The 12,925-nt window shown below is 37.6% G+C and overlaps 1 protein-coding gene across 2 annotated transcripts in view; it reads right to left on the bottom strand.

Annotated features, from left to right (window-relative positions):
- Positions 1-12,925, bottom strand: part of LOC145984985 (putative ATP-dependent RNA helicase DHX34) — a 149,326-nt gene that overhangs the window by 115,895 nt on the left and 20,506 nt on the right. For both annotated transcript variants that reach the window (XM_083118463.1, XM_083118464.1), the window contains 3 exons: positions 7,387-7,505; positions 1,852-2,018; positions 584-784 (listed from right to left, as the gene is read on the bottom strand). In XM_083118463.1, coding sequence (XP_082974589.1) covers positions 584-784; positions 1,852-2,018; positions 7,387-7,505 — 487 coding nt within the window. The remainder of the gene's footprint in view (positions 1-583; positions 785-1,851; positions 2,019-7,386; positions 7,506-12,925) is intronic.

Below are 12,925 nucleotides of genomic sequence, written 5' to 3'. Positions count from 1 at the left end.
ATGTTTATCATCATGATTTTTGCTTTTGAACCTTGTGTTCTTCAATTAAATATATAATCCGTTAATTATTATGAATATTCACTTTCACAACTTTTTTAAAGCAAATTTCATTCTACACACACAAGAACAGATGAAAATTCGAAGAGTAAAATGTAAAATTACAATCGGCATCAAATGTATTGGGTGCTACAATCTTGTGCATCTATCCTTCAGGCTAAGGTAACAGAGGTATATTATTTCACAATAACAGATCTCCACAATATAAAAACAACAGAAATAGTTCATAAACCATACACAATTTTTCATTTTCTGGCGGATTTATAGTGTCGTAGGAAATGCTGCTTTTTTGCTAACATTTATAAGTACACAGCATCTGGAGAAATTTTTGTTGCATATAGGAATTCTATAGGAAATGCCGACAAGACTAAGATCTATAAAATAATAGACGGTAACCTCATCTTCACCAACCTTTCCGATAATTATGATCATATTGTCAATTTACTTTAGTTATTGATCAGATTAATTATGTCTGTCTTTTATCAACACAATTTACTTACACAAGTAATAAAATGAGAGTTCGAACCTGCAAAACAACGGCTTCATCAAAATATTCTTGAAACAAACTTATGTTGATTGTGGCAGACATCAGTACAACTTTTAAGTCTTCTCGTTGTAGCAACAGGCATTTCAGCAATCCAAGTAAAAAATCTCCATGCAGATGTCTTTCATGAATTTCATCCAAAACAATTACATTGTATGTTGACAAAGTTGGATCCGTTGAAACCTACAAAAGAAAATATTCAATTCAACTAAAGAAACTAGAAATTGATTTAAAATTAGAAGTATGAGTAAAGAAGAAAAAGTTTACTTGTTACATAAATAATAAAAACTCCACTTAACTGATGAACAAATAACGTATTTGCCTATTGATTTCCGTGACTCACTGCCACCCAGAGGCATGGGTTGCATGTAACTGGTGTAACAGCAATATACAAAACAGTAATTTTGCCTGTAATATTATATGGATGTGAAACTTGGTCCCTTACATTGAAAGAGGAACATAAATTGAGAGTATTTGAAAATAAGATCCTTAGGAAAATATTTGGGCCTAAAAGGGATGAGGAGACAGGTCAGTGGAGGTTACATAATTTAGAAGTACATAATTTGTATTCATGTCAAGATATTATTAGAATGATTAAATCAAGAAGACTTAGGTGGGCAGGCCATGTGGCGAATGGGAGAGGAAAGAAGAGTTTACAGGATTCTTGTTGGGAAACTTGATGGTAAGAGACCAGTAGGAAGACTAAGACGAAGATGGAGGGATAACGTTGAGATGGACCTAAGGGCAATTGGTAGGGATGGAAAAGAGTATATAGATCTTGCTCAGGATAGGAACAGATGGAAGGCCTGTGTTGATGCAGCAATGAACCTTCTGGTTCAAGAAGGCTAGAGAGTTAGTTAGTTAGCTTGTAGATGTAACTCCAGAAACAGACATATTGAGTATGGAATGAGTTAGTAAATAAAATAAATAGTTTTTATTAATTAAATATTGTAAGTGCAACTATATTACGATTATAAATAATACCCGTTAAATAAGCAGAAGATGAAATCAGAACACATAAATTGACACTAAAAACATTACAAACATGTACAAAAGTGTACATTAATTTCAAGAGCAGATAGTATCTTATATAGAATGATTAATAAGGGTGAGAAAGGTGGGTTTATGCCAGATGGTAAAGACATTTAAAAGAAGAGTTCCAGTTAAATTACATGGTGATTAAAGAACCAATGGGATATACAAAAGATATCTCATAACTAACATGAACCAAAAAAAAAACAACTGCCTACCTGTCTCAAAAGTAAACCTTCTGTGATGAAAACAATTTTTGTGTGCTGTGTCTTACTTCTCTCAAATCTTATTTGATATCCTACTTCCGAAGCATATTCATTCAAAGTCTCAAAAGCAACTCTTTTGGATAGAGAAATACAAGCTATTCTTCTTGGTTGAGTACAGGCTGGAAAAAGAAAATTTTATTGCACAACAATATATTAGCAGATATCACTAGTATGAATTATAATTACCAATAATTGGGTATATTAGGTGGCATAAGGGTGATTAATGCCATGGCAGAACTGTGTGCAAAACAATTCTTTTATCTTTAAAATGACACTGACATTTGCAAGCATGGATTTGAGGAAATTTTGAACAACACTCAGGTAAGATTGGTCAACTTGCAATGCAATCCAAAAGTTCCACACCGTAGGCATACGATGATAAATATTAAAATGTTTGCAATTTCTTCCTGCAGGTGAACTATGTTGACTTCTGAAGAGCGGGACTTGGTGACCCACATCATGTGTGTCATGGATTGGGTCTACAGTTGTGTTTTGACAATTCTGGACAACACATTGAACAAATATTACAATACAGTCTATGGTGTGGGACTTTTGGGCCACACTATATATCTGTTCTACAGAATGTGACGTTTTTCTTAGTTGCGTGATCGCATTTCAGTGATTGAACATATTATGCAACATAAAATCTGCACAACTTTGTTCCAGCTGTGAACCGCTGTTACGCTATGCATCTTTTTATATCGACGATGACGTAATTTGCCGGAAGTTCCGATAGAGGGCAGTGTGGTGCTCTCTGCTTCTGCTTGCTTGTTCCGAGTGAACGAAATCAGACTTGTCCGACGATGTGCAAAAGAAGCTACCTTTTTGTATAAGCTCTCTACAGTTTCAACTCGTTGATGGGGGATATTTTCTGGGGCAAGTTTTTTGAACACTGAATTTTCACTTACCAGATCTACGTGATAAGACAAGTTGTAGCGTGATATATGTTGAACTTGTACAACGGGGATTATTGTTACGAGCAAGTTGCGTAACTACGAGTTCGACTTACTGAACAAATGGAAGTTTACTACGAGGCTTGTGACATGTTGAGATAGATGGTTTGCAAGGCAGAAACGGTCTTGAACGAACTGACGAGAACGACCACGTGGATTGAACACGCATGTTGGTGCATGGTGAAGTAGAGTCTACGAGTCAAGCAAGGTAACCATAACAGAACAGGTTACGAGGCATCCCAAGATGATTCCACTATGGTAAAGAGAAGAATACCGAGTGCTGTGAACGAGAATGAATGGAGCTGATGACGTGGGATTTGACATCTAGCTAAGAACATGAGGTATGTAAAGTGAACTATGATTGCAATTGTACTTATTTATTGAGGCCGCAAGTTGTGTTAGTGTTATCGTTGGAACAATATGTAGAAATAAGTTTCTTCGGCAAGTAAAACTGAACTACCAGCACGATAAAATTTGTATCTGAAGTCTGAAAGACCCGAGTCCCACTTTAGTAGTACTTTTATTGGGCAGATTCGAATACGTCAAAGTTGATAATATGTCGCGGACAACATTGTCACGTGTTTTCAAATAAAAATAAGCCACGAGCAATAAATTGTTATGGTACACATGAGGGAGCATCAAATTGAGTCATTTGATAATCAAAAATAATCTATAAAGTAAAGATTGGTCAGGGTTCCAATTTGCGTGACTTGAATGTTATTTTGGATTGTCAGTTTTGGTACGAATTTGGACTTAAACGTCCTTGGACTGTACTTTAAAATATTGAGGCTGTAAGAACCTCATTTGTTGTAAATCATTATAAGATTTGAATTGTCATTGTTTTTTGATGCAGGTCGTCTAAATGTTTAGTGACTACAATATGAATTTGTACTTGTTTGAATTGATCACGGGCAATCTTCGTTGCGGCGTCCGTTGATAATAAATGACCAAAACTTTAAATTTATGTTATCCATAAAAACCTAGTTGTTAATGTAAGAATGAATTGGGTAGATATACTTTAGTGGTTGTAATATTGTAGACAAGTAAACGGGGCTTATGAGCGTTAGGAACGCATCTTTGGGAGAGAAAACGTAAATAAGTAAATTGAAGATTAAGTTTCTTTTCTTGATTTCATTAGTACTATTTATTACAAGTTTCATGTTTGTCCTGCACATACGTGTTAGGCTTGTGGATCCCATTTATGGGACTGAAGTGAGACGAATAACGTTTCAATAACTTCACACTCATTATTTTGTATGTTGATCAGTGCGATATTAAATAATCGATTCCACCCCTTCTGGGTCACCTTCCAATAATTTAGTATATTTGTATTGAGTGCACCGATCATGTTACCAGAACATATACAGGGTTTCTATGTAACTACAAAGTTTTCTGAATGTTTTTCTGAGAGGTCTTCTCTCTCTGCTGGGATGATATAGTTCCAATATATATGTATATACAGGGTGTTTCTAAAGTTCGTTTCCAACGTAGGAGGTAATTCTACAAGTGAAAATAAACACAGAAGTTCATGTGGTGAAATGCTGAAAACGGCACTTATTCGGATTTATTGAAGTGGGAAAAAGTGCAAAAATTATGTTTACAAGGAAATGGTGGCACAACGGCCAACCATATGACCTCGTCGAAGGGCATTCTACAAAGAAACCTGGCATGCTCTATTAAAAAAAGTGAAGTTGATGCGCAAGGGATTCCCCAAAGGAAGAGAATCGATCTGTTGAAGTCATGGGGGTAGGGAAGGGTTTAGCGAGATGTGCTATCCACAGAAAGTGATATGCGGAGACTGACAACCAAGAAGAAAGTGAATATCTGTAGTGGACATCACCATTACGTAGAAAAACAAAGATGGTGGTGGTGCTGCGCTAGGTTGCATGCGTGTCGACATGTTCACTGTGAGCAGAGTGGAGGTGCCGAGGGAACCACATCACAGATGATTTTCAAACTGTCTGCCATTAACTTCCACACAGAGATGACAACGCCAAATCAATAATTGTCTAGTACGAGCAAACAACCCTGCGGTGTCTGCTATTGTCACTGCGGCGACATTAATGTGTGCAACGAGATCCTCGGCTGACACGACACGTGTTTCCTATATTAGGCGTTTCATCTTTCCCCATAGAAAAAAGTCCAGGGGAGTGATGTCCGGCGATCTTGCTGGCCACAGCACAGGCCCACCCCTACCAATACACCAATTGTGGAACAAGCCATTGAGGAAGTGATGCACATTTTGGTCGAAATATGGTGGTGCACCATCGTGTTGGAACCATAGTCCTTGCCTCAGTGCCAAGGGCATGTCCTCCAACAGTTCAGGCAAAATATCACGAAGAAATGCATGACATGTGCCAACACACAGGCGAACAGGGAAAATGTATGGCCCAAGTAAATGGCCATGCACTATCCCACACCACACATTAACCGCAAACCTGTGCTGATGGTGTGCCACGAGAATTGAATGTGGATTTGCAAAATCCCTAACATGACTGTCTTTACTATTGAACATGCCCGTTTTGGTGAACGTTGCTTCATCGGTCCACAACACCCTGTTCGCAAAATTTGATATAGTTTCCAATCTGATGCAAAAACCATTGGCAAAACACCACACGTGGGCCAAAGTCCTGAGGTAAAAGGTCTTGTACCTATTGGAGTTTGAAAGGGTACATCCCCTCTTCGGACAGGATGTGCCACACATGAACATGGGAGGTGTTGTGGGCACTGGTTATAGTGTGCATACTGGTGTCAGACAATCCCTGACAGCATTTAACACCGCATCCACAAACTGATCTGTGCGCACACTTTGTGGTCTTCCAATTTCTCGATGGGGTGGTAGCACTGATTTTGTTTCCCGAAGTCGAGTATGCACTCCTTGAAAGAAGGTGTTCGACAGCAGCCTCCTATTTGGAAAACGTTCCCCATACAAACGCCGTGCTGCATGGCTATTACTTCCTGTCTCACCATAAATGAAATGCATGTCTGCCAGCTCCTCTGCGGTGTATGCAGCCATCCCTATTGCTGCCGACCCGCAGACGATGAACACTAGTGCACTGCACACAATGGGCCGTGCCTACGGATAACACCTAGCAGTGCCTATTGCGAGGTTTGCCCAATTTGCCAAGTTCACATCCTTCCACTCTTCTGTATTCAACTGCAAATGTGTGATGGTAACCTATGTGCGGTGATGCTGATATCGCAGTACGTGAAGCACGAATGGCAGCGACCCGTGCTTTCCTGCCAGAAGAAAACTACTGTGTTAGCACCCCTAGCAGGAAACGCCAAAGTCAAGGACACACTTCGGCCATTCTGCATGTGGGTACGAACAAATATCGACAACCCAACATCGCCTGGGTCGCCCATGCTAATCACTCCATAAAACCCTTCCCTACCGCCTTGACTTCAACAGACCCATTTGCATCCTTTGGGGAATCCCTTGCGCATCAACTTCACACATCTGTCATGTGCTTTTTTGAATAGAACATGCTGCACTTCTTTGTGGAACGCCCTTTGCCACAGTCATATGGTTGGCCGTTGTGCCACTATTTCCTTGCAAACATAATTTTCACACTTTTTCCCACTTCAATAAATCCGAACGGGTGTCGTTTTCAGTATTTTCTCACATGAACTTCTGAGTTTATTTTCACTTGTACAATCATCTCCTACACGTTTGAAATGAACTTTGGAAACACCCTGTATATATAGTTCCCAGCAGTATTGGTACTGGCAAACTTCAGATCAAATTTAATCACCAAAAACAGCCGATAGTTTCCTGGGATCTGAGTGTTTCATGCAGTCTACAAAAAATGCAAAGCCACACATTCATGAAGTCTAAATTTCCTGGAAACTATGAACAGTTTTCACTATTTTGGTACCAGCATCGTGGAGAGAAATAGATTTCGTTATTAAATGAGCTTCTCATGTGAAATCATTAAAATTTTAAAACAACATTCTGGTAAATTGCTATCACATAGTTCAAATGAAAAAACATGTGTATTAAAATTTATGAATACTCTGAACTACCATGAATTGTTACAATTTCAAGTATCAATATTGGCAGGAATCAGCAAGAGTATCAGTATCAATTCAGCCAGCCCTACACAACATCATAAATACATTAAAGAATGGGTAAAGCTGTCAAGATGCATTATTTGATAAAACCATGCATGAAAATTCTTAAACACTGCATTATCATTGCGTTGCATTGTGTTAGCATCATCAATAATTCTAACAGCAGCACTAACTATATTTAACTCAATAAATTTTAACCTACAAGTTCAACTTCTAATTTTAGCATTATTAATAAAAATAGGAGCAGCTCCATTCCACATTTGAATACCAGAAGTTATAGAAGGATGGAGAGTAGTTCATTTGTGTTCCATGTAGTGTGGCGATTCATCTGAATACTTTAATTCCTGTTGGTACAGCAATAATTATTGTAGCTGCAGTAAAATATGCTCGGGTATCTACGTCTATTCTTACAGTAAATATATGATGTGCTCATACAATAAATCCTGCAAAATGTACTCACCAATGTGATTATATCCTGCCTTCAGTAAGTACTGTGGGATCTGGGTAGATTTCCCACACCCTGTATCTCCGGCTATGATAACAACTCTGTTGTCTTTTATTGTAGATATAATTTCATCTCTGAAATAGAATCAACAAAGTTCTGCTAACAAAATACTTTACTCCAGGCAGAATAATTCAAGAAAACATACTATATCATGTAGTGCAAGGACAGACACTCAAGAGCAAGCAACTTTCGCCCCTCCTGGACCAAAATCTCCCATCTTTCTACTTCTCCTCTAAACACACTGGCTACAGTGTTGCCAAAAGCATAGTAGTCACTATACTAATATATATCTCTATTCTACCTAAATTGCATTACAACAAAAATAATCAACATTATATTTACTACATTGATATGCAATACTTGATTCTACAATATGTCACTATAGATAACTACCACATATATGAATATATTTCGTTCTTAAAATCAGTTTCTAGAGTTCATATAGTCCACCCCATTTCTATCCTTGCATAGGCAAAACCAAGTTCTGACAAGCAGAGCACACACTGCAGTTTTCTTAAGGAGCCAATGATATTTTGCTAGAAAGAAATTAAAAGGCGAATTGGCACAAATCAACATTGTAGTAATAATAATAACAACTTTCATAAAGATCAAAGTTGTGGGATCAATCCATGCCAAGTGGTCCAGCACTGGTTGCTCATTCATTCTTTTGTGGTTGTAACTCCTATTCAAGGGTAGTTCAAAACGGGCATTATTTTTCTGAAACTTGCTTTCATTTGAAAATGGCGGCTATTTTTGATTCATGACTTGCAGCATTTTTGGCCATTGCAGACAGTTGTGATAATTATTTTAACTTAGTTAACAAAAATTATAGAAAGATGCGGTAAAAACCATTGTTTTCAGTACATTTTATGTTCTGTACCTTTTTTCGCCACATCCAAGGCAAATGGCTGAAATTTGATGTTCTGATGAAAACTGATGTTCAATTATGAACAAAAATCGAAGTTTAGGATATTTTTAGTAGGTTAAGTACTGTAATATCAGAGCTATATTTTTTTTCTCTCGAAGAAACATATATATCCAAGAGTTTTAGCAGAAAATATTTGAAATCCATTACCGGTTTCCTCTTTCAGTTATAGCTCTTTGAAAATGCTAGTTTTTCATTTTTCTTTTTAAAATTTGGGTCCCAATATCTTTGGTGGGGGACCTAATAAATATGTGATATTTACAGCATAAAGAGTACTCTGCGAGAGGAATCTGTAAAAAAAATTTGAGATTGATATTCCATGGATAACAAAGTTACAAAAGAGGGAAGTTGGGCTTAACAGGCAAATGTAAGTTGTTAGTTACAAATAAATATTTACTTTTAATGAACAATAATATAATTAAAATTATTGTATTTATTAATGACATCATCTAATGGTTGGTTGGTTGGTTGAGTTGGTGTTTTAAGTCCACTTTATGCACAGTAAGGCTAATTGGGACTGGACCTACAGTTTAAAGTGGCATCCGAACCACTCCACCGGGTATCGAACCCAGGACCCCTTGATTACAAGGCAATGACGCTACCACATCATACGAATGGCATAGTAAGCTCATTAGTAGGTATTATGAATGAAAAGGTTTCAGATAGAGGTTTGTCGGAATAGGTTAAGACATGCAAGCAGAGTAGCATTAGTGAAAAGTTGCAACTACTCCAGTAGCCCCTTCATTGATCTGAATTCTTCCAAGCTCAGTGAATTTCCGAATTAACATATTTTGCAAATACAGTAGAACGTCGTTTATCCGCATGTCAATTATCCGCAACATCAGTTATCCACACACTCAAAGAAATAAGATTCAATTTTGAACAAATTTAAGAAATCTCTTTAATTGCATAGTGGATCTTGATGTGTTTTAGTTGTTTTTTTTAAATGGACCGGCAACTCTGTGGAAGGAAAGTATATGGATGTAGAACTGTGTACTGTATGTATGTATAAAATAAACCTGTACTGTACGTGTTTTTCTTTGTTAAATAAACACACGTTTGATATCTGCAAAAATCGTTATCCGCATAACCTTCAGTCCCAATTAATGTAGATAAACGACGTTCTGCTGTAATAACAACCTGTGGTTCAACAGCCCCTGATGTCCAAGGCCTACCTATTGACTGCTGGCCTTACCAAGTCTTTGGACTTCAAGGTCTGTTGAGGCAAAAAATGTTAAGGTTATGGGAAAACATAAATGCGGACATTCGACTTTTCACAAGATAGCTTTGTGATTGTGTAAGCATAAGCAGCGACTGGGTGTTTGTCGTGACTCACGCTTGCATGCCACTGGTCTCGTACATTGGCCGAAATCTCAGAACAAAAGTTGTTACATTTTCCCTAGGAGACTCAAACCAGTGTGGGTCCTGTAGACCAATCCCAAAGAAAATACAAACTAAGTTTCAAGTCAAGAGACCTATTAACCTTTTACTCACCCCAATGAAACTATTAGGCACGCCACTAGACTTCCATCACCATTGAAACTGTTGATGTTACACAATTTGGAAAGTAAGTGACAATCCATCACTTGAGTGGTATTTCCAAGTCGCGAGAGAGAAAGGGGTTCTCTTTTCAACTGTACATTTTGCTTGTCTTAATATATAATGCAATATTTTTATGAGAAAAAAATCGCTATGGAAACAAACGAACTTGTTCCTCTCCTGGAATCTGATATTTCTTACGTAAAAAAATATCTGTAAGAGTGCTCGCACAAGAGGGAGGCAGCTTGAAGCTTTCTACTAATGGTACTCTGCTTGCATGTCTTAACTTGTTTAGACAAACCTCTGTCTTTGACATCTTTCATTCTTAATAGCTACTAATGGGCTTACTATGCCATTGGTATGATGTATTAATAAATACTGATGACAAGAATTACGTCACACGTAGTTCTCTCTTTATGTACAATTTATTTACACTTCTACCCTTTGCCGTATATACATCTTTTCATTACAAATCAAATATGAACTATTCCCTGGTTTTCTCTTGCCCCAAACCACATAGAATTGCACTTTTCAGGACTTCACTCTACGAGCACACTATTTACCATAGCGATAACCCACTCTCGCCGTTTATCATGCAGGAGTCCCTTCGCCGGCCTCTCATCAGTGCAGAACATCTTATTTGAGCTACGAGCGCACTATTTAGCATAGCTCTAACCCGCCCTCGCTGTTTATCATGCAGAGGTCCCTAAACATACAGCGCTCACTCTGTATGTATTTCTATACATCCATAAAAACTGCCTCAATCCATCGGGCCTTGTATAGAAGTATCTGCAAGCTGGAAACTGCCTGTGTATCTGAGAGTATCTGAGAGTGCCTGCGTATCTGGGATTCTGAGATATGAGAGAGCTCCTAACAAGTCGGAACCCGGTATTTATACCTCTGACCAACAACCCACCCCAAAACTGCCGTAAAAACCACACAGCAATACATTAATCTTAATGGTATGATTGTACATTAAAAGTAAATATAAACAACATAAATTTGCCTGTTTTTGCCCAACTTCCCTCTGTTATAACTGTGTTATCCATGGAATATCAATTTCATTTCTTTTTTTACAGATACCTCTCATAGAGTACTCTTTATGTTATATCACATTATATATTCAAAAACTTCTTGTACTTACGATTCGTGAGTATCTGGTTTTCCAATGAACAACGTTTCGAGAACAACTGTTCCCTTCTTCAGGTTCTTAAGTTACATAGGTTATCCAAAATACACCATAGCCACGTCAATTCTTTTCTCCCAAAATTCCAGGAACAAGAATATAGGTTTGGTTATTAATATAGGAAAAACTGGAATCCATACTAAAACCCTTTGAAACTTCCAAGGCCTTCATTGTTGTTAAAAACATGGTATAAAACCATCTCAGGCTAAAAGAACCCTTCCTACTTAAAAAGATAAAATTATAAATTGCGACCTCCTATTTTACTCCCTCGTACTGGCTATAGGATGTCTCCTCAACGAAAAGTTTTTGTATTTTAGAATACATTTTGAATTGAAATCAGTGAGTAATTCCCACAACAACTAATTATGGATCACATTATATACTCTATCTATGTCACATTTTTAATAGGTTACCCCATCAGAAATATTGGGGCCCTAATTTTTAAAAAAATAAAACCGAGCATTTTCAAAGAGCTATAACTCAAAGAGGAAACCAGTAACAGAGCTCAAATATTTTCTGCTAAAACTTTATATAACGTTATTATATTTATTATTATTGCATTACTTCCCTACTAAAAAAACGTACAGAACATAAAATGTAGCTTGAAATGTACTCAAAACAATGGTTTTCACTGCAGCTTTCTATCATTTTTGTTACATGAGTAATCATAATTATCACCTGTCTGCAAAGGCCAAAAAAGCTGAAAGTCATGAAACAAAAATGGCCACCACTTTCAAATGAATTAAAGTTTTAGAAAAAAAAAATCAAAAAAATCAAAATTAGGGCTGAGCCGATATCACTTTGAACTGACACCGATGCCAATACTGATACTTGTATAATTCCAATTTAAAACAAAGGCTATTATATCTGTGTGTGTGCTCTGTTGCAACTATGCATCTCAATTTTAGTCTTTCTTAGATCAGTGAAAATCAATCAGATGTTTCAAATATGAGAGAAATATTACAAGAAGCTAAGAGCGAGATAATCATGTCGTCGTACCCCCCCCCCCCCCTACTCGAATGTTGAAAAATGAGATCATGCCTCTTCAACCTCCTCTAAAATTAAGGGAACAATGTTCTCAAATTAACTTTAAATTATCCTTGAACACAAGAATAATTGGCGATTCACCAGCTCCGGCCGGACACGTCTAAAACTGACAGTAAAGCTGTAATGTAAAACCAATCTAGTCTTTGTCCTTTAACAAAGAGAATACTTTCGGCAAATTATTTCAAACAAAAAAAAAAAAAAAAAAAAATGGAGGAAAATCCAAACTACATGCACACTACACATTCCAGAAAGTACCTGCCATCATCTGTCGTTCAAATAACATTATTCCCCTGCAGCGTCCCTGTGTCGAAACACCTGAACCCAGTTATCCAGGTCGGGACAAACAAAAGTCTAAAGTTGGATATGTTACGTACTATGTCCGAGACACGTCCACCACGCGGGCGATGACTGTTTTGACTGCAGGAGGTCTCTAAGGAGAGAGATGTCCACAATACACCATGTGCCTTGTTGGCCCCGGACCTTATTGACATTATTGTTACACGAGACCGCTCTGTGGGAACAACGCCTGGTAGACTTCGAAGGAACTCTTATGGGGATAATTTCAAGTTTCCCTTGATTTGCAAGATACTTGACCGCCAGTCTTATCTGCGTAAGGATCTTTGTGTCACGTACTTGCTGTTCACGGAAACTTCAGTACAGGTTCACTTAACAAATGCACGACTATTTTCTTGTTTCAAAACCAAAGGTAAGTTGGAAAAGCTGAACGAACCTTTGAAAAGGAACCAATTTTGGTTTTGGACACGCTTCTAGCGACTCAAAGACAATGGTATCGACTA

This window comes from Lepisma saccharinum, chromosome 3 (genome assembly GCF_977018435.1).
Source record: "Lepisma saccharinum chromosome 3, izLepSacc3.1, whole genome shotgun sequence".
Classification (NCBI taxonomy): Eukaryota; Metazoa; Arthropoda; class Insecta; order Zygentoma; family Lepismatidae; genus Lepisma; species Lepisma saccharinum.
The sequence above is the reverse complement of the archived record's forward strand: the minus strand, read 5'-3'. Positions and strand labels throughout refer to the sequence as shown.